At 33.6% G+C, this 27,210-nt stretch overlaps 1 protein-coding gene across 1 annotated transcript in view; it reads left to right on the top strand.

The window, feature by feature from the left end:
• Positions 1 to 5,619: 5,619 nt before the first annotated feature.
• The window catches only part of LOC110111327 (ABC transporter F family member 5), a 36,068-nt gene continuing 14,477 nt past the window's right edge, over positions 5,620 to 27,210 (top strand). The window contains exons 1-4 of the mRNA XM_020843141.2: positions 5,620 to 6,659; positions 19,607 to 19,948; positions 24,361 to 24,501; positions 24,663 to 24,842. Coding sequence (XP_020698800.1) covers positions 5,772 to 6,659; positions 19,607 to 19,948; positions 24,361 to 24,501; positions 24,663 to 24,842 — 1,551 coding nt within the window. The 5' untranslated portion in view covers positions 5,620 to 5,771. The remainder of the gene's footprint in view (positions 6,660 to 19,606; positions 19,949 to 24,360; positions 24,502 to 24,662; positions 24,843 to 27,210) is intronic.

Here is a 27,210-nt window from a genome sequence, read left to right as displayed (position 1 = left end):
AAACTTTACTCTGTTATCTAATATGTGATAGTGTACATTTGGGCTCAAAAGTGCATTACTTGTTTTAATAGTATTATGGCCAAGATACTCATACATAAAATTAGTAACTTGATGTTCTTGCTTTCTAATTCTCCACATCAATAGCATAAAAAATACGCCTGAAAAATGATTTTTGTGCTTTGATTACCCATTTAAACTATTGTAAGTAGCATCCACAACTACTGTAAGTAGCATCTTAACTGATTTGGCCATCTTGTGCGGACCGGGAGTCGCGGGATGGCCAATCATCTCGTGCTGGAACCTGAAGCTATAAGGTATTTTAAATTGCTTCATATAGAACATGAGTTTATTAAATTGCTTTATATAGAACTTAAATGTAATGTTGAAGTCATGTTTTAAGAAATTATGAATATTTTTTAAGTAGGTGAATTACAAATATTTGCACTTTGTAGAAGATGCTTTGTGCAGTACTATTTTTAACTATAACATGAATATTGTAAAGGATGCTTTGTCCTTAGAAATGCCTTTTATTTATTATAATATATATACAAATATGAAATGATCCTAATTTAATTATTTTTCTTGTTACTTATATAATTTATATCTCATATAAATTAGAATTAAAATATATAAAATGTTTTCAATAATAAAAAAGCAATAGGCCATTTTTCGTTTTTTTTTGTTTTTGTCTTTTGTTGCTTTTGTGATTATATAATTTTTCCCATACGGCTGCGGCTTATTTGACCACAAGGACGTAGTCACAACAAATAGTAACCACACACAGATATATCACTAAACGTGGCAATTTTCCGTCCACTTAAAATTGCATTATTTATCTAAAAATAATAAGACAGGATAGAAAATACGCCATAAATATTTTTTTATTGCTCAAACTTATAAAAACAATTATTTGAATAAAATTTGTTTATAATATTCTCATATAATTTATATTTAAAAATAATAAAATGAAATACTTTATAATTATAAAATAAATGCTTAACATTAAAGGGCATTTAAAAATTTTTATTAAAAAATTATTTTTACAATATAATTTTTTATTTTTTAAATATTTATCTTATAATAGAATTTTTTTTATAATTTTAAATATGTTATTTTATCATCAAGATATAAATCATATTTAAATATTTTGATAGAATGTTATTATTCATCTAATATATATGAACTAGTTTTTTAAGTACAAACATTATAATTAATATTTTGAGATTAAATTCAACATTGCATAACTTTATATTTCGGCATATGGTTAAACTTTTTTATAATTCATTTTTATTTTTTTTATGAATGATATGTATTAAAAGATAATTTTGATTTTATATACCTTGTTTGATACAAAAGAAATATATTCTCCGTTTTATTTCTTTTGGGAAATATGTTTGAAAAATGGTTTTAAATCAAGCTACCCCTTTTTTATGAACTTTTATTAGGTCCGGTGTAAGGACGTAGAGGAACGTCCGGTCGGAGGTAAAATCCTGTCAAAAAACTTGGTATTTGCTCGGTATTGCTAGGTATTATTTGATAATAACGAGGAATACTGCTATGTGAAGACCAATACCGAGTTATACCGAGCTATACCGAGCAATACCGAGTTGTGGAAAAACTCGTTACAACTTTTGTATAACTCGGTATTGCTCGGTATAACTCGGTATTGGGTCTTCTCGTGATGGTATTCCTCGTTATTGTTTGATATTGCTCGGTATTTCTCATTTTTTGGCGCGATTTGGCCTCTGACTGGACGTTCCTCTACGTCCGGTCGGAGGACGTAATAATTGTTCCTTTTTTATACACACAAATAGGGACCCGCCGGGTCGGGTCCGGGTTCGAATTTTCGACCCGTTTCTCTACCCGGGTCGGGTTAGGGTTGACCCGTTTTCCACCCGGGTCAGTTCGGGTTCGACCCGAACCCGACCCGTGACCCGAAATTGACACCCCTACACACAAAGTGTTTAAAATTTGTTTGAACTTGTTCGAATTGAAACTTTTTTTTTTATTTGAACAAAGTTCAAATAAGATTTTATCAAACCTAATTCGAACTTCACATGATTATGTCCACAACGAACCTCTCCTTGTTGTCCATATTGGCTCAATACTCGGAGAGCTTCCATATGTAAATCCTCCACACGACTCTCTTGTTTCTCGACAATTTTGGCTTCTCACCATTACCAACGACATAAAACTCATCACCCACGGCGACCACAAGGCTATCTTATAATCATAAAAGTTGCATCCTTTTTCCATCAAATCAATCCATAGTGGAGCATTTCAAACATAAAAAATCATAGGCTTGATACGCCACCAAAAGTTGCTTTAATCGAGCACAAATCTTGAGGGATATTCAAGTTGAAAGCTTCCAACATTAAATTTGTGACTATACAAACTCCAATTTAAGCAAACTTGCAATCAAAATGACTGTAAAAAAAAAAAAAAAAAAATCCATCGACATCGAAAATCAATCAAATCCACAAATCAAGGGCCCAAAGTGTACTTGGAATGTTCAAATCATTAATTGGATGACCAAATGATATCTAAATATGACACGTTAATACTCGAATCGAGCAGCTCGACTCGACGAATCCAACTAGCTCAAGAACGCTTAATTCCAACATCATTAAAGCATATAAATGCTTGAAAATACTCTATGATCAGGGAATCAGTACAGACCATCCAATGGAGCACGTCGAATCTACCATGGATTTTCTCCATATTTACGGGGTATGCCACTCACAAAAATATATAAATAGACTCCCACTCTCTACATGAGGGGAGACATTTTGCTGGAGATTGAAGAGAGTTCTAATGCTTCAAAGATCCTAGAGTTATAATTAAGCACCACTGTAGTCAAACTTTTGTCGACTGATTATGATCCTATCGGTCAAATGAATAGGCCAACACTCTTGAGAACAACTCTTATGACATTGTGTTCTTTCAACCCCAACCATATAAAGTGCTATATGTGATGTATATTAGCTACATAAAGCCAACACCTTTCCTCGAGAAAGGGCATCATTTGTAATCAACAACAAACACTAGTTGATTCATTTCAACTAGGCCAGGCCCCGTGATTTTTTTTCCTTTTCAGGGGTTTTCACGTAAAAAAAAAAACTTAGTGTCTCTTATTACTTGTACCTCTCTCTCTCTCTCTATTTATTTGTATGTGTGTTGGATATTCGTTCAAAGATAGGACACTAAGCTTTTTATCTCTCTACTTCCGCAAATAATCCATGACGCAATAAGGCTAAACCATTGTGATTCCATTAGGCGATAGTGCTATAAGTAGTGGTGTACATCAAAATATCCAATAAATTAAGTTCAAGCTAAATTGACCTAGTTTAAACAAAGATGATTATTATGACACATCGGAATCATATTTGAAAGAATTTTTTATTTTATATTTTTAAAAATATATCATAGTTTTTATAAATCATCAATATAAATAATAACCAGTGAAAGTAACTAACAATTACATATCTCAAAATATTGTATTATATTTATTCTCCCAAAATCAATATACAATAGTTAAGAGATCAGTACAATCACTATTTTATCACAAGCTCATGGATATAAGAGAATAAAAGAAAATACATAACAAAATCTAGAGAAAACGTAAGGATCTATATATGTTAATCTCACTCCAAGGATCACTAATCTATCGACGATTCTGTCATTAAGTGTTACTGCTATTAATGTTTACTCATTATTTTATTTGAAGTAGATGAGCTCTCGGGATTTTAGCATATCTCAAATATCTTTTTCTTATTATTTAGGTTGATGTTTTCTTTGTTTTTTGTTGCATAGTTGGTGAATAAAATGTCTGTTGTGCATGGAGTTTTTGTTAATATTACTTTAAGAAAAATATATAATTTTTTGCTAATATTATTAATAATTATAATTAATTATGGAAATAAAGATAGCAATTTTTTTATTAAATAAAATATAATAAAATAATTCATTATATGAATTTTTTTTTTATTTTTTTAGTTACTTGCATTTAATGCATGCGCAATAAAACTAGCAAAATTAATGGCACTTTTTCATTAAATTTTAAAATTTTTAATTTTTATTCTTCTAGACTTTATGCAAATGCAAATAAATATTAGTGATTATAATTATTTATAATAATAAATTTAATAATTTTTTTTCATCATAACAATGATAATATAATTAAAATATTTATAATATGAATCTTTATTTTTAAATTTTTAGTCACGTTAATGCACAGGCATTTTTAATAGTAGTAATCATACATTGAGAGGTGAGCTTATTTTATGCAATTTTCTATACTCATGTTTATTTTATAGAAATCTCAAAGCTTTTTACTCTCTCTCTCATCACTTAGGGGTTATTTGGTTTTAAGTAAAAATGGTGTAAAGTATTCCAAATGCAAGGGTTAGGAGAATATTGGTATTTGGTTTGAAGTTAACAAAATGGAGTATAAAATTTTGATGTATTTGGAATTCATCATTTTAGTTTATATAGTGTATTTGACAATTTTCAAATTTGGGTGATTTTTAAATACACTGGAACTTCATTGCTTGTCATTGCTACCACAGCCCGTTGCTGACAACAACCACTGCTAACACCAACCGCTGACGTCACCATTTGCGACTGCCATCATTGCCAGTCGCCACCATCGCTGACCGCCACCACTACCACTGACTGCTTCCGATCATATTTTACACTGCATTCATTTTACTTCAAGATAAAAAAAGTGATTCCCCGTATTTATTTTACACTCATCCAAACAGCTCCAAAGTATTTCAAATATAATGCAATATAACACATATTTCTTTTACACTGCACTTCTTTTCAGCCAACTAAACAACCCTTTAATGTTCTTAGTATAGTTTGTGTGATTCATAAATAATCATGGATTCAATAGGGGGAATGGACATGCGTTCATAGAACTATAGAACATCGTGCCTAAACTATATATACAATTTCATTGTTCCCATCCTTGAGCCCTAACACCATCGATCTCATTTGCTCCCATTGTGAGCCCCAAAGAATTTCATCGCAAAATTCTATCACCGCTACAATTCCTACCTAGTGAGGTTTGTAAACCTAGTTTGAATTTGATTCGAATTTATTTGAATTACATTTGAATTAAGGCAAGATTTAAAACTCAAATTGGAAGTAATTTGAACTAATTTGCTTGCAACATACTTCAATAAGCAGTTAAGCACTTCACATGTATCAAAAAGGGTTAATTTTATATAAAACAAAATTTTGGGCATATTTCTTTAATAAATAAAATAATGGACATTTTTTTAATATAATATATTATGAGATATATAAAATTAAAATTATCTATTTAATCTAAATGTGATAAGTTTAACAATAAATTTTTAATTTTTTATCAATAACAAAGTAACTATTAATTCTATAATCACATGGTATATGTTTACATTGTCATAGTCATATATATAAATATATATATCGAATATTAATGATAAGTTATAAACACGCGATTCGAATTTATTTCTCGGAAAAAAATCTCCTATAATTATTCTGATTAAAAATTTATAAGATGAATTTCAAAATAATTACTATTTATTTTAAGATAAATATAAACATTTAATCCAGAAAAAAAATAATCTACAGATTTTCTAAAGAATTTTCTCCGCCTCACCACTGTCCTCCTTCCCCCACGAAAGAAACTCCTAATTCTTTGGCTGTAATCACCCAACAGTCGCGAGGTTTCATTGCTAAGTTGCGAAATCTTTGAGAGCTGATTCCTTTCTGCCTCGTCGGAGATGGACATCGCCGCCGGACTTCGGAGCATCCATCTCCGATCGAGCTTCGTCTCCAGCTCTTCTCATGCACGCGAAGGGATGGCAAAGGTTCAAACTCGATTCCGCTCATGCTCTGCGCTTCCGGTAAAGCCCAGGCACTTGCATCTCGCCTCACTGAAAATGGCTGGCTTTAGTGGAATAGATGTTAGCTTTTGTCCTAGGACTCCGGCAGTGGCCGTCGAAACCGCGGAGACGGAGACTGACGCTGTAGCGGAGGACATTGAGTTCCTCTTATCGGAGAGTTCAACCAACAAAGGGTCGAAGAAATTGGCGAAGAAGTCGAGCAGCGGGGCGTCGAGCGTATCATCAGGGATTAAATTAGAAAACATCAGTAAGAGCTTCAAAGGCGTCACCGTGCTCAAGGACGTGAGCTGGGAGGTGAAGAAAGGGGAAAAAGTTGGGTTGGTTGGCGTTAATGGCGCCGGCAAGACGACTCAACTAAGGATAATCGCGGGTTTGGACGAGCCGGATGCAGGGAATTTGGTGAAGGCCAAGGAAAACATGAAGATTTCTTTTTTGAGCCAGGAATTTGAGGTCTGCCTAAACAGGACAGTGAAAGAGGAGTTCTTGAGCGCGTTTAAGGAGGAGATGGAGATATCTGAGAGGCTGGAGAAGGTTCAAAAGGCGCTGGAGAGATCGGTGGAGGATCTGGACTTGATGGGGAGACTACTGGATGAGTTGGACTTGCTTCAGAGAAGAGCACAGGATATTAACCTTGACATGGTGAATGTGAAGATTAGTAAGATAATGCCTGCGCTTGGATTTGCTCCAGATGATTCTGATCGGTTGGTTGCTTCGTTCAGCGGTGGGTGGCAGATGAGGATGTCCCTCGGAAAGATTCTACTTCAGGCATGTTACGAATGAAATTACTGCTTTTGAGTTGTGGTCTAGAACTCTAGATAGTTACCATTATTTTTATTGTCTTTGCACCAGACTTGTATTCTAGAACCTGATGTAGTGGATCGTCGAAAGATGCGACCTGCAAGAAGGATTTGGGTTTTCCCAATCCAGGGAAGAAGAAGGAGAAGCTTTCAAAGCTTTTAAAAGGGGATAATATCATTCAATGGGTTTTCCCTACTACAAAACTTGCTTATATAAGCTAAATAGAGTACTCTAGAAGGCACTTGTAAAAAGCACATAACAAACTAATTAAAATATGCCTAAGGAGCAATTTAGTTAAGATGCTCTGCATCAGAACCCTGATTAAACTAAGTAATACATATGTAGAAGCTTGATAATTGAACTAGTCTCACATGATAGGAATCAAATTAGCTTACTGCTTAGATCTAACTGATGAGGACATCGTCGGCGATTTCGACATATGTATCATCAGGAGATGCCAGAGATCGACAGCCACGATCATGAGTTGTATTTTTAGTCATTTTATGCAGTAGTTTATTTTATTTTATATTTTTCCGCTTTTGCCTTTATGAGTATTTGGTCGCTATTGTAGCCCCAAGGGCATTTTAGTCTTTTGTTTTCTTGGTCATTTTGAGGCCTATATATATGACCATTTTCTTATGTAAGAGTTAGTTTTTGATGAATGAAAAATTACATTTCATGTTCTCTTTGTGAGTGCAAACCTCCTCGATCTCTTAGTGAGTTCGTAGGAGAAACTAGATCTCTTTGTGAGTTCTAGGTTTTCCTTATCCTTCTCTTTTCCTTAATTCTCTTGATCAATTCATCGTTGCGGAGACGACGCATTGTGGATCTCTTTGTGAGTTCCATGGGAGGAGATGCATGAGGTTTGAATCCCCTTTGAATTCATCCAAGTTTTCTCCCCAATTCTCTGGCCGTCGCCTTCCTCTTCCCCAAGCCCCTTGCCGCCGCCCACCTTGGGCCGCCCAGGCCGTCGGCCACCACCACATGAAAGTTCGTCCTAACCGCCACCCCCTCTTCCCCAATTTTCCTTCCCCACCTCTCTACCCGCCGGCCCCTCTTGGAGTTTTTAATTTGAAATTCAAAGCTCTCATGAGACTTTGATTACTTTCCTAAATTGAATCCTAGAATTTAGGCAAGTGTCATAATTGAATTTCAAAGCAAATTTGAAATTCAAAACGTTGCATATTATTCACATTCAAGTAAGGAAACTTTCCTTATGTTTAAAATCTGAATTATTACAGATTTTAAACAAAACCTGTCATTTAAACACGTGGACCCCACCTTATTAAATTCTTTTCCCCTCCTCTATTTTGGCCGGCCCCTTCATGGGCTCCTTTCTCTCTCCATAATTACTCCCAATTTCCCACAAATTCAGTCCCAACTCCCTCTCTCATTACTGCCCCTATTCCCTCCTTGGTTTAGTTTGATTTTCAAATTAAATCCCTTCTCCATCTAGCTAAAATCGGAAAGAATTTCAGATTTCTTACTTACCAAAGAATCCTCCTTCATAGCCGATTCCCTCCTCACCCCACCGAGCTCCTTCTCCACCTCCCCTCTTCTTCTTGGATGCTCCATCAACTCCCGACAAGAATGCATGGCGGAACCCAAATGGAACTTTGGATTTGTGCATGACGATCGAGATTAAGTCGTCATCCTCCAATCACCGTTCTTTGACGTGGGCTTTGATTTCGATGACACCATTGAAGAATACATCGATCGTATCCATTACACCTTAGTTGACGTGATCGACGAATAAAGGTTAAAGGGACGTTGGATCATCATTGGACGACAATCATCCTCCACCACTCCGGCCACCTATCCAAGAACGACGATCCTAGGTTCCTTCTTCCTCTGAGTGACATCGATTCTAATGTGGAGACTCCTCTTCCGCTAAAGCCTAGACTATTTGAGCGTATGGGCTCCAAAGGTGAAAGTTTTCATTATTAAATCATGGATTATTGTGTATCGTCGTAGTTTTACAATTGCTCTTTGCGTTTTCTTGAATTGTTTGGTTAATCGACTTCGCTCTTCTTTGCCTAAGCAAGTTAAAAACTAAGAACTCCAAGGATCAATCCTTGTTTTAAGTAATAACTTTATTGTGGGAACACTTTGTTAATTCGCTCTCTTTAATTTCTTAAGTAACTTCTGTTTGTTTCACATCATTTTGGTATCAGAGCTAGGCTAGCATAGACTACACATGTTAGAAATCATCCTAGGGAGCTACGTAATCATTATTAGTCGTCATTGCATGCATATCACCGTTTATAACATTTTAAATCATTGATTACTTTGCTGACCAGTAAATTTCTGCACACTTTAGGAAGTTAAAGGTGTCAATTTGCAAATCAAAGTGTTGTCCTCAACCTAGCCACTTCTAGACTTGATTGCTTGCACAACTCTATCGTCATATTTATTTTCCACTATTGAGTGTTTGCTGTCCTGATCAATTCTGCACTCATAATCAACGTTTGGAGTGTATTTTCTTTTGTCTTTGTGCTGTCCTTGCACCTAGAGAACATCTTAAAAGTTTACCTAACCAACCAAATGTTTGTTTGCATGCATAAACATCACCTACATTTTATTTCCCTGGTTTTTGGTTTGCTGTCCAACAAAAATCTGCACCGTGTAGTGACATTTAGAAGAGTTTAACTTAGTGTTTAAGTGCTGTCCACGCTCTAGAAATCATCCTAAACACTTAGGCAGCTTCCCCAACTAACTGTAGTTTGCTGTCCACACAAAATTCTGCACTGTTTGGTGGCCTTTCAGTGGGTCTAACCTCTGATTTAGGTTCTGTCCAAGCCTTAGCAACCATTCCAAATGCCTAGATCACTTAAATCATTTTTGTAGCTGGCTGTCCTGTATTCTTCCTGCACCATACAACAAATCGTAATGGTGTTTTCTCCTTGTAGAGTGCTGTCCCTTACACCCATTCTTCATTAAGCATCACTTAACACTTTTCAATAGACCCGATAATCCTCCAAAAGAGGTTAGATGACATCGTTAACCTAGTGGGCACTATGACTAGAATTATGACGGAGAAACCTGTTGACTATCCCCACTCGAATTATGTGCTCTACTCTGCTTATCAATCTATACCTGAGTTTAAGCCACAACGACCTCCCTTTGAGTCACCTTACCGCCTGCCTACCTTTGATGGTTCTTCGTACCCTTACTACTTTAGGGAATGGGCTAGACAACTAGAGGACTATTTTGAATCATGTCATATTCCTGAATCCCACCAGGTTAGCATCGCTAAGTCTCACCTAAAAGGTCGGGCTCTTCAATTTTGGGTAAGATTGAAAGATCATAAAGAGTCTCACGGTGAGTATCATACTTGGAAAGACATGAGGAGAGATCTTAATTTAAAATACCGACCCTCTACCAGTGACTGCCATCTAGAGCCCCACCCTACCTCTTCTGCTGGGACAAACCGTGGACATTATTGTGGTCGAGACCACCCATCCTTTAGTAACGACAGGGTTGCTGTCCCACATTGTAGGTCTTCACTTAGTCTTGATGGCCGACCCTTTAGTGGGTCTTGGATCGAGCCCATATGACTCCCAACTTGGACTAACTTCCAGCCATCTCAGTCAACCTTTAGCCTCCCCAGTCCATACCCTGCAAGTGTAATTTTGATAGAGAAATGCATTAACAAGAAATAGCCCTTTGAACCTAAAACTGAGTGCATCCATTTCGTGGATGCTAATGATATTAAGGGTAATGAGGACTTCTTTGAGAATGAAACTGAAGTGATTGAATTAGACTCCCTGCCTGACTTAAACCCTGATTTAGGAGGTCTAGAACCTTATAACCTTGATACCTTAGCTCATCGGGAGTCTAATCTCATCAATGATAACTCTTTGGATAAGGTATGCCTGGATGATGTTAACGATATCTCTAAAGGAGTTAATATGATTGTGAACACCATAAAATTAAATTCGAAAGTTCCTGACTTAATCATACCTCCCACAGAAATAATTATGAGTAATTCTGATTCATGTTTGGATAATTTTGATTGCGACTTAGATAATCTCGAGTTGGAAGTAAGTCATTCGAATGTATCACCTGATTCAAGTGAAACAGAACCCATTGATCTTAGGGTTACAACCAAACCTGAGTCTATTTCGGAAGACAATACTTTGAGTCTGAATGTTTTTGAGCCTGATTTAAACAATGTGCCTCCTCTTGTTTCATTAGAGTCTAATTTTAGACCTGCTCAGTTAGATTTATATTTGGCAGAGTGTGTCATTCCTAATTTGACTTACGTAACCGTTCCTTGTACCAACTTTAATATTCGACAGAGCGTGAGTCCCATACCTTCTAACGAATCTTTGGGCTATCCCCTTATGGATGTGAGCCAGAATCCTTAATCTTATTTTATTCCTAATTCATTCATTTTGCCCGTTTTAGCCTCGTCCTACCATGATAAGGACCATCTCTATCCTAGTTGGATAAATTTGTTCGATTACACTACTACCACTAGGAAGACGCTGACAACCCTAATCGAAACTACCTACAGAAGTGCCCTGGTAGCTAAGAATGTTTTCATTTCTCCCCTACACCAGTTCCCTTATACTGAACACTTTAGACCCCCTCTTTTCGTGATTCGTCCACCTTTATTCCAGCCGTGTTCGTAGGAGTTAGGATGTTGTGTGTTGTAGTCTGTTGTCTTCCTAATTTATCGATGCTTAAACTTTTGTGTGAGCTCATGAGTCTTGTCATTCATCATGCACACCCCGATCTCTTGCATATGCATCTGCATTTCACATTCAAGAGTTACTCACCGAAATTAAAAAGAAACTTGAACAAAGTAACATCAATTATAAAATTATTGCTGATAACAAAAGAAGGTTCAAAGAATTCAAAGTTGGAGACTTTGTGATGGTACGGGTCTGCTTGGAGCATTTTTCTCCATGCGCCGTAAAGAAGCTGCATGCTTGAAGCACCGAACCATTTAAGATAACCTCAAAGGTTAATAGTAATGTCTACGTATTGGACCTCCCTTGAGGCTTTAACATGAATCCTACATTTAATATAGAAGACCTAGTAGTCTTTGAAGGACCTGAGTTTTAACCCCAAATTCCACTCCTTAAATCAGCCTTGTGTGACCCCACCTAGTGAGATCCCCAACCTAGCTCCACTCCCCAATTTACCTTACTCACCCATAGCGGAGAAGATCGAAGCAATAGTAGATGATGAGTTCATTTCCACAAAGGAAGGTGGGCGCCAAAGATACCTAGTTCATTGGAAAGGGACACCAGAGATAGAGGATGCTTGGATTGACAGGGACTAGCTACAGAGCCTAGACCCAGATCTCCTAGAGTTGTACGAGGGCTCCATAGATATCTACTAGACGGGGTCGAGTTTTCTCCCACCTGGGGAGAATGATGAGGACATCGTCAGCGATTTCGACACATGTACCATCAGGAGATGCCGGAGATCGACGGCCACGATCATGAGTTGTATTTTTAGTCATTTTATGTAGTAGTTTATTTTATTTTATGTTTTTCCACTTTTGCCCTTATGGGTATTTGGTCGCTATTGTAGCCCAGGGGCATTTTAGTCTTTTGTTTTCTTGGTCGTTTTGAGGCCTATATATATGGCCATTTTCTTATGTAAGAGTAAGTTTTTGATGAATGAAAAATTACATTTTATGTTCTCTTTGTGAGTGCAAACCTCATCGATCTCTTAGTGAGTTCGTAGGAGAAACTAGATCCCTTTGCGAGTTCTGGGTTTTCCTTATCATTCTCTTTTCTTTAATTCTCTTGATCAATTCATCGTTGCGGAGACGACACATTGTGGATCTCTTTGTGAGTTCCATGGGAGGAGATGCATGAGGTTTGAATCCCCTTTGAATTCATCCAAGTTTTCTCCCCAATTCTTTGGCCGCCGCCTTCCTCTTCCCCAAGCCCCTTGCCGCCGCCCACCTTGGGCTGTCCAGGCCGCCGGCCACCACCACCTGAAAGTTTGTCCAAGCCGCCGCCCCCTCTTCCCCAATTTTCCTTCCCCACCTCTCCACCCGCCGGCCCCTCTTGGAGTTTTTAATTTGAAATTCAAAGCTCTCACGAGACTTTGATTACTTTCCTAAATTGAATCCTAGAATTTAGGCAAGTGTCATAATTGAATTTCAAAGCCAATTTGAAATTCAAAACATTGCCTATTATTCACATTCAAGTAAGGAAACTTTCCTTATGTTTAAAATCTGAATTATTACAGATTTTAAACAAAATCTGTCATTTAAACACGTGGACTCCACCTTATTAAATTCTTTTTCCCTCCTCTATTTTGGCCGGCCCCTTCATGGGCTCCTTTCTCTCTCCATAATTACTCCCAATTTCCCACAAATTCAGCCCCAACTCCCTCTCTCATTACCGCCCTATTCCCTCCTTGGTTTAGTTTGATTTTCAAATTAAATCCCTTCTCCATCTAGCTAAAATCGGAAAGAATTTCAGATTTCTTGCTTACCAAAGAATCCTCCTTCGTAGCTGATTCCCTCCTTCTCACCCCACCGAGCTCCTTCTCCACCTCCCCTCTTCTTCTCGGATGCTCCATCAACTCCCGACAAGAATGCATGGCGGAACCCGAATGGAACTTTGGATTTGTGCATGACGATCGAGATCAAGTCGACATCCTCCAATCACCGTTCTTTGACGTGAGCTTTGATTTCGACGACACCATTGAAGAACACATCGATCGTATCCATTACACCTTAGTTGACGTGATCGACGAACAAAGGTTAAAGGGACGTTGGATCATCATTGGACGACAATCATCCACCACCACTCCGGCCACCTATCCAAGAACGACGATCCTAGGTTCCTTCTTCCTCGGAGTGACATCGATTCTAATGTGGAGACTCTTCTTCCGCTAAAGCCTAGACTATTTGAGCGTATGGGCTCCAAAGGTGAAATTTTTCATTATTAAATCATGGATTCTTGTGTATCGTCGTAGTTTTTCAATTGCTATTTGCGTTTTCTTGAATTGTTTGGTTAATCGACTTCACTCTTCTTTGCCTAAGCAAGTTAAAAACTAAGAACTCCAATGATCAATCCTTGTTATAAGTAATAACTTTATTGTGGGAACACTTTGTTAATTCGCTCTCTTTAATTTCTTAAGTAACTCATGTTTGTTTCACATCACTAACATTCTCATATGTATGCAAATTTCGTTTAGCGTGCTTGTTATCCGCCCAGTGTGTTATGGCGAGAGTATAGAGTGTGGATTATGCCATGAACTAATTAGTTGATTCTTAATAGTGTGTTTATGAACATTCGACTCAACATAATTTATATATTTTGTACTACATTGAAGAAAAATTCCTGCCTTTGCCACTGTTCTTAGCAGTGTCTAGTAATATATATCAGCGATCAACTTAATTTATATATTAACAATCATCATCATCAGCCTTATCCCTTCTATTCAGGGTTGGCTTTTCTTCTTCATATTTACTGTAGTTTTTGTTGGAAGTTGAATTTAGTTTTATCTTTTGAACCTAAGCAATGTGATCCTCCTCTATCTCCCAGTTACACCAAAATATGAGTATGTAAACCTCTTGAACCCACATACATGCAAGCAAAATAGTTTTCCTAGACAGGCTATTTTATTTGACTTTTATGGATTATTTGTAGTTAAAAAATGAAAATTTTCTGGCTTTCATCACATGTAATATGATAATATCAGAATGGATTATGGCATTGCTAAGTTTATTGGTATTTTTTTTAATCATGTTTTTTTTTTTTTTTCATTTCATCACCGTCATCCTTATCCAAAGTAGTTGGTTTGTCATTATGAATTGTAATTATTTATTAATGTCTATTGAATGCTAGATATGGTGTTACCTCTATCTGTGCAAGTATTTCTCCATATCTTCTAATCATGTTATATTTGGCTAGTCATTTTATTATTATTTCTTTCGTATTAATTATTCAAACCCATCCTATTTATGCATATTTTGCCCCTATTGTATGTGCTCAAATAATTTAATATATATGTACTAATTTTATCGGTAATAGTGATGCTTCTATTTTATATTAATATAGTTATTTCTCAACTCTTATTATTCTCTATTGTTTTACACACATTCATCTTAATATTCTCACTTCTATCACACTCAATTTAATTATTAATGATATTTTGATGCCTAATGGGCCAATACTCATATCCATATACACAATTGTTTTAATTATAGTTTTCTAAAATTTACCTCACATGGGCCTTTGATGACCCGGTTAGGAGAGTAGAGGTATTATATTTGACTTATGTTAAGAAAGGTAGGGGTAGACCTAAAAAGACTTGGTTACAAAATATTAGGAATGACCTTTCTTTATTAGATTTAAACGAGAATTTGACTTTTAATAGGACACAATGGAGAAAAATGATTCATGTAGCCGACCCCACATAGTGGGATAAATGCTTGATGTTGTTGTTGTTGTATGGGCCCTTGAATTCAACTCTAAAACTTATACCTTGATTTATTCCAATCATTTTTCTATAATAAATTCAAGTTATTTATTGATATGAAATATTGTTAGATAATTGCCAATTTTACATCATGTGAAATTACACATTTGTTCACAATTCCTAAGCGCCGAGTGTTTTCTCACTTAAAAGCAATGTTATGCACTTACTTGCTCAATCACACATCATATACTAAAGCCTAAGGTATTAATACAACATCATTTGCAAATAACTTACCCTAAGGTACCAAATTTTGAATGTTGAGTAGAGACTAAGTATTTATCTTTGATGTGGGGTGAATGTGGTAAAATTTCTTTGGTAACTCAACAACTAATTGTAGTGCTAATCATTGCTCTATCAAATATATTGCCAATAGATTTACTATATTTTTGAGACATGTATTTTCTCTTTAATGCCTACATACTCATTTATTGTGATTTTTTTTTTGCTTGTCGCTATGGTTAGAATTTATAGTAATATCCTTGTTTTACTCTTTCTATATTTTTCTAAATTGGTCATAATTCCTAACCCGAACTCGGCCCGTATACGTTGCTGGGTTGACTCGACGCAGCCTCTACTACAATCATTTCTTAATCCATCTTTCTTAATTTTTATATACATGTATAACTAGGTGATTCTCCAATGATTATATGATTTATTGAATCCTATGTTTTGCTACCATCTCTTATAAGTTATAAAACATGATATGACTCCTAAATTTGATTCAACTATAAACACCAATCATATAAATTTTCTTTGTTCTTGAATAAAATATTTTACATCGAATCATTTGATTTCTTTTTTGTTTTTTATATTTTATTGAAAAGATTTGTTAATCAATTTGCTCAAATATAACAATTAGATCTACCAATTTTGATAGAAATTGTGGTTAAAGCTAATGCTTTACTTTCATGCATTGTTGTTTAAGATTTCACAACTTTACTTATGCTTCTTATCTGGCATTTAAATTTTTTTATTAATATATATATGAAGCAAGGACTCTTAAAAAGCCGTATGGTATGTGTCGGATATGTACATGCCTTGACAATTATTTTACATGTTGAAATTCATGTATATATATCTGCACATATATATATATACAAGGCCCCATGATCCTTCAACACTTATTATATGTCACAGTAAATTTTTTCTTATTTTATTATCTAAATCATGTTTCATTATCTTAATTTTTTTGTACATTCTTGCGCCACTTCAAATTCTCTTATATTTAATCTTTTTTTTACGTCTCAAAGAACTTTTGTGACATTCTTCTTAAGTTAACTAGGCATTTTATGGCACAACCAATCTGTTTAATTTAGAAATGCCTATTTTGGGGTAATTTTAAAAAGGAGTATCTTAATTATCACAATTAGCAAAAAGAGCAGGTTTATTTAAAAATTTAAGAATAAGCTAATTCGTCAACTATTTTGGCGTATTGTAGACAGAGAGAGAAATGAAAGTTCAGGTTGAGAGAGAGAGAGGAATATGGAGTTGTGGAAAGAGACAATAGAGAGAGAAAAAGTCAGAAAGAGAAAGGGAAAAAAGAAAAAAAGTTGAGAGAGAATAATGTTTTATGCTGCTGCCTCTTTTCTCTACAAATTTTATATATTATTTTTAATTAATAAATAATGATTTATATGTTAATCATTTTTTTACTAAAATTTTTCTGATTAAACATGTAAAAATCATTTTTTTACTAAAATTTTACTAAAATTAGAACGTGATTAAATTTAATTAAGTTTTAAATTTAAATAAAGTTATTAAATTTAATTAAGTTATAAATTTTAACATAATTAAATTAAATTTAAAATATAATGTAATTACATTAAATTAAGTTATACATTTAAATAAAATTATTAAAGTTATGATGTAATTAAATTAAACTAAGTTATAAATAAAGTTATTAAATTTAAATAAATTTATAAATTAATGACTTATAACTTAATTTAATTAAAATTTATAACTTAAAATTATAATATAATTAAATTAAATTAAGATTTTTATATGTTTAATTAGAAAAATTTTAGTAAAAAATGATTAACATATAAATTATTATTTATTAATTAAAAATAATATATAAAATTTGTAGAGGAGATAGGAAGCAGCATAAAGCATTATTCTCTCTCAACTTTTTTCTTTCTTTTTCTGACATTTTTCTCTCTATTATCTCTCTCCACAACTCCATATTTCTCTCTCCCTCTCCACCTAAACTTCCATTTCTCTCTCTGTTTACAATACGTCAAAATAATTGGCGAATTAGCTCATTCTTAAATTTTTAAATAAACCTGCTCCTTTTATTAATTGTGATAATTAAGATACTCCTTTTTAAAAATTACCCGCCTATTTTTTCCTCTTATCACTTTTGAAATTAACTTTCCATGTTATAAGACTTACAAACAAATCACATGAAACTTATTTCTTTTTATATATTTCTATTCTATAATATATAATCATGACCATTGTTTATATTTTGTGGTCAAACTTTTCGTTGAATCTCTTTAATGTGAGTAAAAAGTGTTTTTTAATTCTAAATTATTAAAAGTTTATTTGCAATTTTGTTGTTCCACTTTGAAGTGATCAAGGTCTCTTCTCACTCATAAATTATTTAATTAATTTTATAAGATTATTTACTATTGTAAAATAAAATATATTTTCTTTCATCAAATTTCTGCTCTTATTCCATGGTTATTTTATATTCCCGTACAACTCATCCTACCATAACCCTTATGTCCATTTAAGTCAATGCCAATTCATGTGGTAGTAATTAATGCATCTCTTTTCAAAACTAAATTTTGAAAAATTCTTGATTCAACTAGAGCTAATTGCTAACCTTATTTATTATATCCTCAACAAAGATTAACTTAATAGCAATCTCCTTATCATTAGTACCGTCACTTCAATAATTTAGCTTTCTTACATGTACTTAGACTTATCTAAAGGATTCTAAGCCTTAGATTTTTTACCCTTTCCTTTTAGGTTCTTGCAAACATGTACATCAATTTTTTTCTAATAATTATTTTCTTGACCATCTAATTCAGATTTCCTAAAATTCATTTAACAGATTTTATCTTACTTTTCGATCAGCCAACCTTTTATCACATATTACAAATGGAATAAATTTTGGTATGTCATTAGGGATGATGTCCCAAACAAAGCCTAAATAAACAACAAAGCAGACCCCATAGCTGGTGATAGTAGCAGAACGCTAGAATTGAGTCAAGTTATAATGCTACTTATAGTTGGTTTTCTAGTTAATTGCCTACTGTTTTTTCACAACCATGTATGGTAATGGTTTGCCGTTTTGTGATGAACTCCGTAGCATTAACTACATGGATTTTGTATTCATTTTGTGGAATTTAGGACAGTATTATGATTGGTTATAAATCTAACATCAATCCTCAGCCTTTTTCTTTGAGGATATACGTTGTCTATTGCACAAATACTGTTCATAACTGGTGATCTGAAACAATGCAGAAACTAAAATTTTAGGCTGGGAGAAAATATAATTAAATAAAGAGTTCTATGAAATTGTGAAAGATACTAAATGCATTTAGTAAATCTTGATTTTGTTAATCTTTAGAGTATACCTATTAAGTATAATAAGAAATTTTAACCTGATTCACATGTACCACGACATGATCTGGTTGATTTTGTTTCAGTGATTTCGGCTGATAAATTGAGTTCCTAATGCATAATTTGTGGCCCCTAGCTTAAGGTTTTGTGTTGATGGATGTCCTCAACTTGTGTATTTGCATCTACTTTGGTCCTCCATATTCCACCCTCTTAGTTGGTGGAGTATCCCAAGTTGATGATTTGACTATTATTAAGTATGTTTGTTATGACCCTCGTAGATTTGGGCATATTCTATCATGTTTGAGCAAAAGTGAAGAGTGGATGAGTCTTATGGGCTCTTGGTGCTCGAGTCACATGACATTTGATGGTATTAAAAAGCCTACATTGAAGAGGAAGGGATTATTGATATGAAAAAATCTCATACAAGAGGGACGAGAGGTAAATTGTTAAGATTCGCATGAGAGTGAAGAATACTCTTGCAACAAAACTAATATAAAGGAGGTGGATCTTAGCTTTTTGCTTAAGATTTTGTGATGTTGTTTATCCATCTATTAGTATTGAGCTCAACTTAGTTCTCTAGCATTCTTGTTGCTGTGATGTGCTGATATGCTGTTTACACTTTTGCTGATTTCTATTGGAGCTACTACATGAGATATCTAGATGTCACTGCTTCTGTTTTGTTATTGAAAATGATCCAATGATAAAAAATTGTTCTTGGTAATGATTTAAGCATTGTGAATCATAACTTGTTTTTACAGTAGGGTAAGTTTTTTTTTTTGGGCTCAAACCTTAATAGCATTTTATTTCTTACAAGCGTCCACTTCTTTACTTTCTGTTTCTTTTATTTCGTGTTATTTATAGTCATTTATACTACAATATTGTAGGAACCTGATCTTCTACTTCTTGATGAGCCAACTAATCACCTTGATCTTGACACCATCGAATGGTTGGAAGGTTATCTAAATAAGCAAGAGATTCCTATGGTTATCATATCTCATGACAGAGCTTTCCTTGATCTACTATGCACAAAGATTGTGGAAACGGATATGGGAATATCCAGGACTTTTGTAGGGAACTATTCTGAGTACTTGATATCAAAAGCAACATGGATAGAAACACAATATGCATCTTGGGAAAAACAACAGAAGGAGATTGAACACACGAAGGATTTAATTGGTAGATTGGGAAGTGGAGCTAATTCTGGACGTGCTTCCAGTGAAGAGAAGGTATGATTAAAAAAACTCTCATTATTCATTGTAGCATATTAAACGCGATGATTGTTTGGACTAAGTGGGACATTATACGGTGCCAAGCATCTTAGAAATGTGTTTATTTTGAACAATTTGGTAGTTAATCACCTTGTTTCCCTTTAAAAAATACGGCATAAATGTCCAGAAAGATTCTACTCGGGTTCTTACATTTACAAACAAAGCATAGCCCATTTATTGCATTGAAATTATGTATTTAATGTCATTGAAAGTAGGTTATATTTAGTTTACATAAGATCTTATAACAGGTTACTTAATAAAAGTAACCCCTTTTGAGCCTCACCGACACATAAATGGGTGGGGACTCGAGAGTAGTTTTTCATGATTTAGATTATGGTTTATTTTGATCTCAGGTTAAAACTTTCTATGGACTCTAGCCCCATAGCTAATTACGCTTCTTACTCATGGGAGAGCCATATTGATTAAGGAGGTTGTTTAGGCTTTTTTTAATTTCTTAGATTTGAAATTTATATGTGAATTTAATTGAGTGGAGAATGATTAGGGTGATGAAGGAAGACCCAATCAATATATTATGGTTCTGTCATCTTGGTATACTAGTGGATCTTAGCTACCAACTTTAGAGGGCTTTGAGTTGTAACATCCAAGGATATTGATTAACAACAGTTGGATGCGTCATCTTAGGGTGAAAATATGTTTTTTATCAAAGATGTGCTTTCAAGATTGATGTCAACTCATTTATTGTCATAGAGCTTGATGTACCAATTTCACTGATTAGTTTAAAGACACATAGCATGATCTCTTGGAGTTTAGCGATGCTAGACATGATCAAAAGTAGAGATATGACAATGCCATCAATTATTCACCAGTTTCAATTTGACTTGAAGGAGTCTGTTTAATACACTTGAGATTTTTCATTCGTGTTGTTTTAATTAATGGATTTTCTTTTTGGTTGGTGAACTTGTTAGCATAAGTGCTAAATTTAATTTAGAGTGGGTTTGGGCATACCTCTATTGGCAGGCTTAAATTAATTTTGATTTGCTAGGTTTGTTGGTTTTGCTTTGACCCAATTTAATAGGGTTGGATTTTACATCATTGGATGGCTTAGATTAGTTGCAATGTGACTTATAATTATTAAAAGGTCAAGTTTTGACTTAACAAATTTATTGTCTTTTTGTCAAGTCAAATTAGCTGGATTGAGGCTTACATCTATTAGAAGACTTTTTTTTTTTGTAAAAAAAGATGGCCTGTTGTTTATCTCCTAATTTTTGACTTGTGTATGATGTTTGGGATCAATTAAAGTTGAAGTCTTAGGCTCACACACTATATTTATGAGATGCCAAGAAGGTTAGAACTTATAAGTATTTTTAAAATTGAATCGGACCGTCCGGTTCGACTGTGAACCGGTTCAGTTGCCGGTTCGGAGAAATTGAAAAAACAGATTTGTATTGAATCGGTTTGAATCGCTTGTTCAACCGGTAAACCGTCGAACCGGCCGATCCAATAAATAATATTTTTATTTAAATATATTTTAAGATTAAATTTTATTTAATTAATTTTAAATATATTTTTAAAATCATATGCTTATGTAAATAAATTTAATCCGAATATAAAGCTACTAGCTTGCCACATCATGAAACTTTATTTTTTGTTTGTGGTTTGTGCCTTACACTATATAAAGAGAACAACTTGAAATTCCCTTGTGATGTGGGACTAAAAATCTATGAGAATTTTGCATGAGCTTAAACTATCAAATTGCTTGGGATACAAATTTGGGTTGAAAATGCATATAATTTATCAAGGTTACAAACATATATATTTTTTTATATATTATAAAATTTATATATTATATTACTATTTTTATTAAAATTTATATTTATATTTATACAATTATATTATTAAAAAATTTCAAGTTTAAGACCTATTTATTATGCTTATAATGATAAATTATGTATTCTTTATTAAAATTTTAATTATTACATAATTTATATTATATTTAAATAATTTTAGTATTTATTACATCATCCGGTTCGACCATCGATTCGTGAATATCTCCTTCTTCCGATTCGTTGTTCGGTCTGATTTTCACAATTTTGGAATTTATTGTCCTAACTTTTTGAATGCATGTATCCCACTATGTGGAGTCGGCTATATTAGTCATTTTTCTCCATTGTGCCATATTAAGAGTTAAATTCTCATTTAAATATATGTCATTTTTAATACTTTCTAACTAAGTATTTTTAGATTCATCTCTACCTTTCTTAACAAAGGTTGAATCTAATGCATCTACTCTCCTAATAGGATTATTGGAAAGCCGACGTTTTATGTGACCTATAAAGGTGGGACTCACAAACTTATCATGTAGTTTTTTTATTTAATAAACATATTGAGATGGTTTAGCAGGACTCTAAAATTGATTAGGTGTCAGTAACATCAAACATAGGTCATTGGCCTATATGTTTGATCAATTAGGTTGATGCTATAAGCATTCAAATTGAGGTATCTTGCAATTTAACACCATTCTTAGGACCTCATAAATTTTTTTTTTTTTTTTTAAATTTTGGGTTGTCTAGGATTTGTTGAAAGCCTTGGCTTTAGTTTGGGATTGTAAGGAACTTTTGAGTACATTTGAATGCTTTTTGATGCATTAGCACTTTTTTAATATATAAATATTGATGATTTTGAGTCATTTATGGCCACATATATTAGCTTTATAATTAATTTTTGGTATTTAAACGTATCTTGATTGATTTAATATTTTCCCATCTTTTTGATGGGTTGTCCCTCTTTTTCATGTATTAGCATATTTTTGATGCAATGTAAGGAATGGGGTGCTCCTTGTATCTTCTAAAGGTTTCAATTTATCTATCAAATAGCTAAAACTTATTTTCATTTTTTTTTTGTTCACGAGGCTTTAAAAAGTGGCATTATTGTATTTTTGTTATTTAAAGCAACCATATTTTGTAATCTTCCTTTGGTTGAATGTCAGTAGTGGTTGCGGGTTCCAAAGCTTTGTGCTTTTATGAGTTATAAAATGTTGCTATTTAGTGGTCTTAATAAGTGGTTGTTTGTATGCAAGTATTAGTAGAGTAAACCAAATATAGGGCATTTAAATTTTTAATGTTTGGTTGGGAGAAAAATAAATGCAAAATAATTTTTTGAGGTATTTGAAATTCCATACATCATTGTCATTGTATTTAAAATTCGCCCAATTTGGGAAAACATTGTGTATTGACTAATTTCAAATATTTGCCTGAAGAAACTTGATCTCAAGTAGCAATTTTGCATGTAGAAGAACTTGAAATTTTACTTTGATATAAATTAGATGTAGAACAACTATGAATGTACTATAAGAAAAATAAAGATGTTTATAACTGAAAGGAAAGATTAGGAAAAGGAAATATGAGTGGATCGGAAAACTTTCACTCGAAGAAAAAGCTTAGTTGTCCTAAAATATTGTCTTGTTGTAGGATCAAAATTCCGGACGTGATAAAGAAGTGGGATCTTCATGTTGATAAGAATTTTTTTTTTAATTAAAAGAAACATTTTTTTTCTTAAAAATCTCATTTATAGATGGACATTGGTGATATCAAAGATATGGAAGAAATGAAAACTTGCTGAAAAATGTATTGACATTGACTGAAATATTATGAGGCCCGAAATATGTCAAATGGTTTAGATAGCCAAGTAATTGGCGAAATGACTTCTGAAAATTAAGAAATAAACTTAAACAAAATCAGTACATGGATTGTCTAGACTTCAAGTCCGCTTGATGCCATAAGCTGCCGTATCAAGCTTCTGTTAAACTTGACTTTTTGGACGGAGGTAGGAGAGTCCAATACTACTTTTAACTTGAACATCTATGATTTTCTTTTACTCCATCCGCTTACTATAATTTCAATTCGTTTGATGAATGACTTTTTGTCTGACATAGGTCTTAAACCTTTTGCTTGGAGCAGTCATAGATAGGTTTTATTTGTTTATATACCATGTGTTTATGCAAGTTTATTCGTTTTTTCTTGTGTAAAGTGTTCCATATCCTATAATGTTATAACCTGCTCTTCTAATGACTTTCAAAGTCCCATGTTTGCATGTTGAAGTTTCATAGTTGCTTTGACGCTTCAAATTGTTATTCAAGTGAATGTAACAAAAAATTGCTATATGCACTAGTTTTTCCTTTCTCTTGCGCATTAATCAATAATTCCTTGATGTTGTTAGTGAAGATAATGGAGGTTGAATACTGCTTCGGTTAAAAATGCAAACTGCATTGTCTTTGCTCCTAGCTCATCTGAAAATATTTTAATTGATATGCCTTGTTATGCTTTGCATCTTGTTACTTTAGTTCTTTTGCTTGTCATCAAAATTATATCTCTGTGGTTCTTAACGTTTTCCTTGATTTCATATGTTAACAGAAGTTGGTGAAACTTCAAGATGATGGGCTAATTGAGAAACCTTTTCAGAGGAAACAATTAAAAATTAGATTTCCTGAGAGGGGGAGGAGTGGAAGGACAGTCTTGACGATAACAAATCTTGATTTTGGCTTTGGAGATGAGGTTAACTCATTTACTGGTGCATTTTTTTTGGTTATTTGTTCACCTGTAATATTTGTCAAAGAATACTCATGTTTTTCATGATTTGTCTTAATGGATTACTAAACATTCCTACACATAATTTTGTTAACTTGACTTGGTGCCTTCTCCTGTTCTTCTAACAGATGCTGTTTAAAAAGGCAAATCTTATAGTTGAGAGAGGTGAAAAAATAGCAATTATTGGTCCAAATGGATGTGGAAAGAGTACCTTACTCAAACTAATGATGGGACATGAGAAGCCCAAAGGAGGTGAAGTTTTGCTTGGAGAGCACAATGTTTTGCCAAACTATTTTGAGCAGAACCAGGTATATATTTTATGTAGTTTAAGAATTTGGGTTATTCAGTAATTATATTTTATATAGAGTATCTAAAATTGTCTAGAAATTTGACCAAATAATGCATTAGAAATTCTATCATACCTAAATTTTGCATTTGCTAACTTATTTAAAATATGAATTTTTGTTATTTAGTATTATACTATTTCCTCAATATTGAGGATATTCTTCTTAATCAATCCCCTCTCTAGCCATTATATTGGCAAATATATGGATGCTCTATGACAACAATTCAGCAAAGGTGTAATCATTTGCAATTCTCGCCCTTATAACTTTGTATGAGAACCTATTAATCTATCTATATCTTGGTTTTGCCTTTTGATCAATTTTCTGATCTCCCTGCTCGACAAGACTTGTTAATGTCCTACCTAACGATAAACCGCAAATGCTTCCTTGCCACACTTCTATTTTTACGCTACTTTTCACATGCCATGATCCTCCCAATGCATTAAATCTCAAGCAAATGGATCCCTAAATGAGGCGTCTCTGTTGAGGGATAACAAGAACTTTGCAGGTGCATCTCCTGGCTTCTGGTAGTCAAGGGCTATATAGCCTAGCATATGTTATCATCTTCTTCTATCATGATATTTTTTATTAATTCCTACCTAGTATCATTTGCATTTTTCTATTGATCTACATTCCATTAGTCCCAAAGGATTCATGTCATGATTATTCGACAAGTTTTATGCTGGCTGTCGACTACCTAACGCTACCCTCCACTTTTCTCATTCATCACTTTAGATCTGACAACAACAATGTTAAGGATGAAAATAAAAAAAAACTTTTATTAGAAGTGGATATTCAACAAAGATTATGAGAATACGATCGACTTCAATGACCTTAGCACCCAAAATGAAAATAATTTCTTTTGTTTTTATTAGCATATTAGTAAAATTGAAGTTAGAGAGGTTTTAAAGAAAATGAAGTGTGGAAAAGCTGTTGGACCCAATGATATTCCAATAGAGGTGTGGGAAATGAAGGAATTTCTTGGCTTACAAAACTTTTCAATATTTTTTTAAAAATTAAAAAAATGCCAGATAAGTGGAGTGTATTGATCTTATCTTTAAGAATAAAGTTGATGCCCAAGAGTTTGTGAATTATAAAGGAATTAAGTTAATGTATCATAATTTAAAATTATGGGAGAGAATTATTGAGCATATGTTATGATGTGGTACTAATATTTCTCAAAATCAATTTAGGTTCATGCCGGGTAGGTCTACTATGGAAGCTATACATTTATTAAGAAGTTTGATGGAGAAGTATTGAGAGAATAAGAATGATCTACATATGATATTTATTGTTTTGGAGAAAGCTTATGATAAAGTTCCAAGAGAAGTGTTTTAGAAAAGAAAGGGGTTAATAATGCTTATACTCAAGTCTTCAAGGATATGTATGCAGGAGCTGTTACTTTTGTTCAAACACAAGGTGGTTTGACCAAATATTTTCCTATTTTAGTTGGATTGCATCAAGAATCAGTTTTAAGCCCATATCTTTTTGCTCTAGACATGGATGTTCTTTTAGATATTTGCAAGAGAATGTACCTTGGTGTATGCTTTTTGCTGGTGATATTCTTCTTGTTGATAAGACAAGAGAGGGAGTTGAAGGTAAACTTGAATTATGGAGGTCAACCTTAGAGTCTAAAGATTTTCTTTTGAGTAGATCTAAAACCGAATACATGGAGTGTAATTTTAGAAGTAATAGGTTTAGTGGGGGGATTGTAACATGGAGTATAAGTCATTAATAAGAGTCCACGTTTTAGATATCTCGGGTCTATTGTCCAGAGTGATAGTGAAATATATGAGGATATTATTAGTAGAATTCAAGTTAATTGTTGCATAGATGAGGTTGCTTAGGTGGATGAGTGACTTTACTATTAGAGATTGAATGTGAAATGAGCATATAAATGAAACGGTTGGAGTAGCTCTAGTGGCAGATAAGATTAAAGAGAGCCGTCTTAGATGATTTGGTCACATAAAATGTCAGTCTTCCGATGACCCGGCTAGGAGAGTGGATGTATTAGATTTGACTTATGTTAAGAAAGGTAGAGGTAGAATTAAAAAAACTTTGTTATAAAAAATTGGAAATGACTTTTTTTATTAGATTTAAAGGAAAATTTGACTCTTAACAGGACAATGGAGAAAAAGGATTCATGTAACTGATGCCACATAGTGGGATAAAAGCTTGATGTTGTTGTTGTTATTGTTGTTGTTGTTGTATTGACATCCCAAGGTCCTACTGCAGATAATGCACATCTTAGTTCTCTTTGTTGATGCATCTTTGACATCATCTGTGCCCATTGTTTTGATTGTTGATTATGTTTATTGCAGTCAACCTCTAC

This window comes from Dendrobium catenatum, unplaced genomic scaffold, assembly GCF_001605985.2.
Source record: "Dendrobium catenatum unplaced genomic scaffold, ASM160598v2 fragScaff_scaffold_133, whole genome shotgun sequence".
NCBI lineage: Eukaryota > Viridiplantae > Streptophyta > Magnoliopsida > Asparagales > Orchidaceae > Dendrobium > Dendrobium catenatum.
This window is presented reverse-complemented; position numbering and strand designations above follow the sequence as displayed.